This window comes from Nicotiana sylvestris, chromosome 10 (genome assembly GCF_000393655.2).
Source record: "Nicotiana sylvestris chromosome 10, ASM39365v2, whole genome shotgun sequence".
NCBI lineage: Eukaryota > Viridiplantae > Streptophyta > Magnoliopsida > Solanales > Solanaceae > Nicotiana > Nicotiana sylvestris.
Window position 1 is genome coordinate 91,285,837 of NC_091066.1, and position 6,613 is coordinate 91,292,449.

At 45.8% G+C, this 6,613-nt stretch overlaps 1 protein-coding gene across 1 annotated transcript; it reads right to left on the reverse strand.

The window, feature by feature from the left end:
- Positions 1-1,029: 1,029 nt before the first annotated feature.
- LOC138879673 (uncharacterized) lies at positions 1,030-4,559 on the reverse strand. Its single transcript, XM_070159293.1, has 4 exons — positions 3,633-4,559; positions 1,921-2,151; positions 1,725-1,821; positions 1,030-1,583 (listed from the first exon to the last, which is right to left on the reverse strand). Exons 1-4 carry the CDS (start codon positions 4,557-4,559, stop codon positions 1,030-1,032), a joined length of 1,809 nt encoding a protein of 602 aa, XP_070015394.1.
- Between the last annotated feature and the right edge of the window lie 2,054 nt (positions 4,560-6,613).

Consider the following 6,613-nt stretch of genomic DNA (forward strand, 5'->3'; position numbering starts at 1 on the left):
TAAGGGGCTGGGATGTTTTATTGAAAAGGGGGTCGAGTTTAAAATTTAGAAAATTGGAGCCCGGGTTAGGTATGTGATCGCACTTTGCGATCGCAGAGTGGAAATGCGGTCCGAAGTATGGACCGCAAAAGTGCTCCCAAAATCTGAACACATTGCCTGGGTATGCGGCATAAATGCGATCCGCGTACTCATTCTGCGGTCGCATAATGCACCGCAGAATTGCCCCTTACAAAAATCCCAAGGAAAATATGCGACGACTATGCGGTCCGCATATCGGTTATGCGATCGCATATCAGGTCGCAGATTTAACCTCCAATTTGACTAACATACTGACTCACTTTGCAGCGATTATGCGGTCCGCATACCTGATATGCGACCGCATTTTCGACCGCAAAATCGCATTTTCTGGAAAATAGTATTTCATGACTTTTTATAGCATAGATTAGTACAAAAGGTCTGAACTACCGGGTTTTGAGTACAAGTTTTTACGGAGCCTTACATCCTCCCCCACTTAAATCATTCGTCCTCGAATGAGGATTTTGGAAATCGGTTGGTTTTGAAAACATGAGATGCAAACTGTTTTTTTTTTAAATATTTTTCCAGAGTTTCCTTTGTAATTAGACTTATCTACCTGTCAGAGAGCCCCCAAAACATTATTTCCAAGCACCATTATGTTATCCCTATTATCCCTACAACTGGTATACAATTCATTACCTCAACACCTGCACATAATTTGGCCACCTCAATGAGTTCCATACAGTCCAACCACTTCAATGCACTATACGCATTTCAATTAATCATTACCAATCTATACTACCTTTAATCATTCACTTATCACATGAGATCTTACAAAACATTCACTTACCAAAAAGGGGCTTGCGCATGACTCAATTAATCACAACACATACAATTCTTGCACAACCTGAGGAGTTACAATAGTAAAGCATTTAGGGAAAAATATGGAGTGTCTTTGCACCAGATTGAACATAACATCAATTTACATAGATACAAGAGTTCGCACGATCACTACTAGACTTGTTCAAACAGATGGGGATATTTTTCTTTCATTTCACTTTCCGCTTCCCACGTGGCTTCCTCGACTTGTTGACTTTGCCATAGCACTTTAACTGAAACAACTTCCTTGTTTCTCAATTTGCGGACTTGCCTATCAAGAATAGCGACCAGAATTTCTTCATATGATAACCCTTCACTGACCTCGATAGCCTCAATTGGCACGATGGTGGATGGGTCTCCAACCACTTTCCTTAACATAGACACATGGAACACCGGGTGCACTGATGACATTTCAGGCGGCAATTCCAGTCTATAGGCCACCTGTCCTATCCTTTGAGTGACCCGATACGACCTGATATATCTAGGACTCAACTTCCCTTTCTTTCCAAATCGTATGACTCCCTTCAGAGGAGATACCCTCAAGAACACCCAATCATCTACTTGGAATTCCAATTTCCTTCGACGAATGTCCGCATAAGATTTCTGACGACTCTGAGCAACTTTCAGCCTTTCCTGAATGATTTTAACTTTTTCCATAGCCTGGTGCACGAGATCTGTCCCTAACAATTCTGCTTCACCCACTTAGAACCATCTAATCGCAGACCTACATCTCCTCCCGTACAATGCCTCAAACGGGGCCATCTGAATGCTAACATGGAAGCTGTTATTCTAAGCAAATTCTATAAGTGGCAAGTGATCATCTCAATTACCTTTGAAATCCAAGACATGTAACATATCTTCAAGCATCTGAATATTCCGCTTCGCTTGACCGTCAGTCTGCGGATGGAAAGCCGTGCTGATATTCACCTGAGTACCCAAACCTTGCTAAAATTTCTTCCAAAAATTAGCTGTGAACTGGGCCCCTCGATCTGAAATAATAGAAAGAGGAGTGCCATGAAGCCTTACTATTTCATTGATATACAGTTGAGCATATTGTTCCCCAATATCTGTGGATTTGACTGGCAAGAAGTGAGCTGATTTGGTGAGTCGATCCACTATTACCCAAATTGAGTCGAACTTGCGCTGAGTGCAAGGTAATCCTACCACGAAATCCATGTTGATCATCTCCCATTTCCACATTGGTATTTCCACAAGCTGAGTTAACCCACCGGGCCGCTGGTGCTCAGCTTTTACTTGCTGGCAATTCGGACATTTAGATACAAAGTCCACCACACCCCTCTTCATACCGTTCCACTAATAAATTTCCTTGAGATCACGGTACACTTTCATTGAACCTGGGTGCACAGAATACCTGGAATTATGAGCCTCTGCCATTACCCTCCCCCGAAGATTATCCACAACTGGAACACATAGCGTACCTTGACATCGTAATACACCATCCTCACTACCGAGTGAAAATTTTGAAGTCTTGTTATTCAAAACTGCCTCTTTCATCTGTGCTAATGCTGGATCAATGAGCTGTTTTTCCTTGACTTCCGCTACCAGTTACGATTCTGCTCCATTACGCACCATAACCTTCCCCTCGTATGAGGTCGAAATACGAACCCCCAGACTGGCCAATTGATAAACCTCCCGAGCCAAAGGCCTTTGATCCGCTCCCAAATGAGCCAAACTACCCAGGGACAAGCCACCACATTCACCTTCCCTGGATGGTATAGAATATCCATATCATAGTCTTTGATCAATTCTAACCACCGCCGCTGCCTTAAATTCAACTCCTTCTGCTTGAACAAATATTGGAGACTCTTGTGGTCCGAGAACACATCCACATGGAACCCATAAAGATAATGCCGCCATATTTTCAAGGCAAATACAACTACCGCAAGTTCCAAATCATGCGTCGGATAATTCTTCTCGTGATTCTTGAGTTGCCTTCAAGCATACGCTATAACCTTCCCATGTTGCATCAACACACACCCCAAACCGACCCTGGAGGCATCACAATAAACCACAAATCCTTCTGTGCCTTCCGGCAAGGTCAATATCGATGCAGAGGTCAATCTTGACTTCAATTCCTGAAAACTTTTCTCACAAGCGTCGGACTATTGGAACTTAACTGCTTTCTGTGTCAATTTAGTCAAAGGGGAGGCGAGGGTAGAGAATCCCTCCACAAACCTCCGATAATACCCCGCTAAACCCAAGAAGCTACGGATCTCCGTCGGGGTCATGGGTCTAGGCCAATCTTTTACTACTGCAATCTTTTGGGGATCCACCTGAGTCCCTTCACTGGAAACAACATGTCCCAGAAAGGTAATGGACTCCAACCAAAATTCACATTTTGAAAATTTAGCATACAACTGGTGCTGATAAAGGGTCTGCAGAACTGCCCTGAGGTGATCGGCATGATCCTCCCGGCTCCGCGAATAAACAAGGATGTCATCAATGAAAACAATCACAAAGGAGTCTAGAAATGGCTTGAAGACCCGATTCATAAGATCCATGAAAGCTGTCGGGGTGTTGGTTAACCCACAAGACATGACCAAGAATTCTAAGTGACCATAGCGAGTTCTGAAAGCGGTTCTAGGAATATCCTGTTCTCTGATCTTCAATTGGTGATACACGGACCGTAGATCAATTTTGGAAAAGAAGTTCGCACCTTGCAATTGGTCGAACAAATCATCTATCTGAGGCAAAGGATATTTATTCTTGATGGTGACCTTGTTAAGCTGCCGATAATCAATACACATCCGAAGCGACCCATCCTTCTTTCTAACAAAAAGAACCGGGGCACCCCACGGTGACACACTTGGCCGTATGAACCCCTTTTCTAATAAATCCTTCAGTTGTTCCTTTAACTCCCTCAACTCCGCTGGCGCCATTCTGTATGGTGGAATAGATATCGTTCGCGTATCTGGCAATACATCAATCCCAAAATCAATCTCCCTATCTGACGGGATCCCTGGAAGCTTGTCCGGAAACACTTCAAGAAACTCCTTCCCGACTGGCACAGACTCGGGGACAGACACTTTTGAAGTGGTGTCCGCCACCCGTACCAAATGGTAGATAAACCCCTTCCTAATCATCTTCGAAGCCTTAAGGTAGGAAATAAACCTACCTGTCGGCACCACACCATTTCCCTTCCACTCAATAACCGGCTCATTAGGTAACTCAAGCCTCATGACTCTCGTTCGCCAGTCAAGTTTAGCGAAGCACGAATAAAGCCAGTCCATTCCCATAATCACATCAAAATCCACCATCTCAAGCTCAATAAGATCGGTCGTGGTAGCACGACCACATACCATGACAACACAATTCCTATAAACTCGCGTGGCTATAATAGAATCACAAACCAGAGTCAATACAAAGAACGACTCATGAAGCTGTTCGGGTTCTACCCCAAAACTTGAAGTAATGAATGGGGTGTCATAAGACAAAGAGGACCCCGGATGAATAAGAGCATAACAATCGATGACCTGAACAGACAAGATACCTGTAGCAACATCTGGAGAGGCCTCTGCACTCTGGCGACCACTCAAGGCGTAAAATCGGCTGGATACACCTCTACCATGAGCTCCACCCCTAACTACACCGCTCCCTACTGGGGCTGGAGGACGCACGGATGACTGAGCAAATCCCTCACCCATGCCCTGACTGGGCGCACGGCAGTCCCGCTAAATATGACCTCTCGCCCCGCATCTATAACACACCGGAATATCCAAATAACAAGTCTCGGAATAGAACCTCCCACACTTGGGGCATGAAGCCCTCCCCAGCTGCAGTGATCTCCCTCCAGGACGACCGGAATGATGGGGTCTCCTACTATCTGAACCTGATCTCAAGTGACTGCCCTGCTGATAACTGTGCATCGATGGCGGTGCTCTTGCTGAGGACTGGGCATATGGCTGGGACAGCCCTGATGGCCCTCTCCCCGGAACTAGTCTCCCTGAGTGACCCGCTGATCGGGCCCTACTGCTACTCTCCCTTTCTGCTCGTATTTTCAACTTCCTAGCCTCTGTGGCCTGATCGAACCCCACAATCTTCCCATAATTCATATCTGAGTGTAAGGACACTGTAGCAGCCTCATTCACCACCAAAGGACTAAGACCCTGAACGAATCGCCGAACTCGAGCATCCATGGTCGACACTAACTGAGGAGAATACTTGGACAACCTCACAAACTCCATGTGGTACTCCTAAACACTTATACTGCCCTGCTTGAGGAGCTCAAACTCTGTGGCATGGGCCGCCATTGTCTCGGCAGGCAAGAAGTGGTCCATGAATGCATTTACAAACTCATCCCATCTAGCCGGAGGTCTTCCCTCCCCACGGGAATCCTCCCACATCTTGAACCACGAATATGCTGCTCCCCTCAACCTGTATGAAGCCAACTCAACCCCTTCCGTCTCTGTAGCCTTCCTCACTCGAAGGGTCTTATGCATTTCATCAAGGAAATACGCGGATCGGCCTTTGGGCCTGTGCCCGTAAACTCTGGAGGGGCCAACCGCATAAACAGGTTGACTCTAGAGCTAGCGGAATCCCCCTGTCCGCTGGGGGGCGCAGGGGCATCATGAGATTCTTGGGCCTGAGCAGCCACTAACTGGGTCAACATATGGATGACTCCTCTAAGGTCCCCATCAGAAACCCCGGGATCGGAAGCTAGAATTGCATCAAGATAAGGAATATCAGTAGGAGGGATGGTAGCACCCTCTGCCGCAGCTGGAACAGGAATACTTGGATTCGGAATAGACGGGCCAGGCAGATTCGAGACCGGGGAGTCACTCTTACCCATGACATCAGGTACATGATTCACAGCCACACTTGGGGTGGCATTGGCCCCGATGCCGAGTCTAGCTCTCTTCTTAGGTGCCATTACTGAAAATTTGGAACAGAGCACGAGTTAGATGTAAATACTTCCACTTTTCACTTCACCGCACGATATAGAGTAACAAAGAAGATGGTAATTTCCTAAATGCCCATGTAGCCTCCAACTTATAGATGTGGTCGACAATACACCGATAAGATAGACTATACTAGAAACGGCTTCGAGACATCCTAGGACACTTTAAAAGCTCTGGCTCTGATACCAAATTTTTCACGCCCCAAAAACCGAGGGGCGCGACCGGCGCTCGACCGGGTAGCCCCCAGCCAAGCGAACCTGGGTGCCTTTCCCATTCCACGTGATACTCTGCGTTTCCATCACCCATTAACCAAGTGAAATATCCATTTATAAATTTAAACACATTCTTACGAGATTTACATAACATACATAGTTACTTAGCGTAGTTTACAAGTTATACTTCCCAAAATACATAAGTACATAACCCACGTTTCCTATGTACGGAGCCTCTAAATACAACTGAAGAATAATACGGAAATGCCAGCAACAACGCTCCGGCTATACCTTACACAAATACCCAAAATAAGACTCCGGGAAGAAAAGCGGTATGAGCCACGCAGGGCCCCGAGAGGAAAGGGGCTCACCAATTCAGTTGATGGGAGGTGAGGGAGTGCTACTGTCGGTGGGCTGAAGTACCTGTTATGGAACCACCTACAATCATAACACGAATGTAGCGCCCCCGACAAAAGGGACGTTAGTACATTTGAATTGTACTGGTATGTATAAACAAACTTTACCCCAAGTAAAATCAAGAAGTACACAAATAACAAACAGAAATAGAATCAACAATAAAATGCACAT

Coding starts and splice junctions, on each gene's coding strand:
- LOC138879673 (XM_070159293.1), bottom strand. CDS start 4,559: ATGGGTGAGGGATTTGCTCAGTCATCCGTGCGTCCTCCAGCCCCAGTA. Junction 2,152..3,632: donor ATTATCGGCAGCTTAACAAG/GTCACCATCAAG, acceptor CCGAATTGCCAG/CAAGTAAAAGCTGAGCACCA. Junction 1,584..1,724: donor ACATGTCTTGGATTTCAAAG/GTAATTGAGATG, acceptor TGGGTGAAGCAG/AATTGTTAGGGACAGATCTC.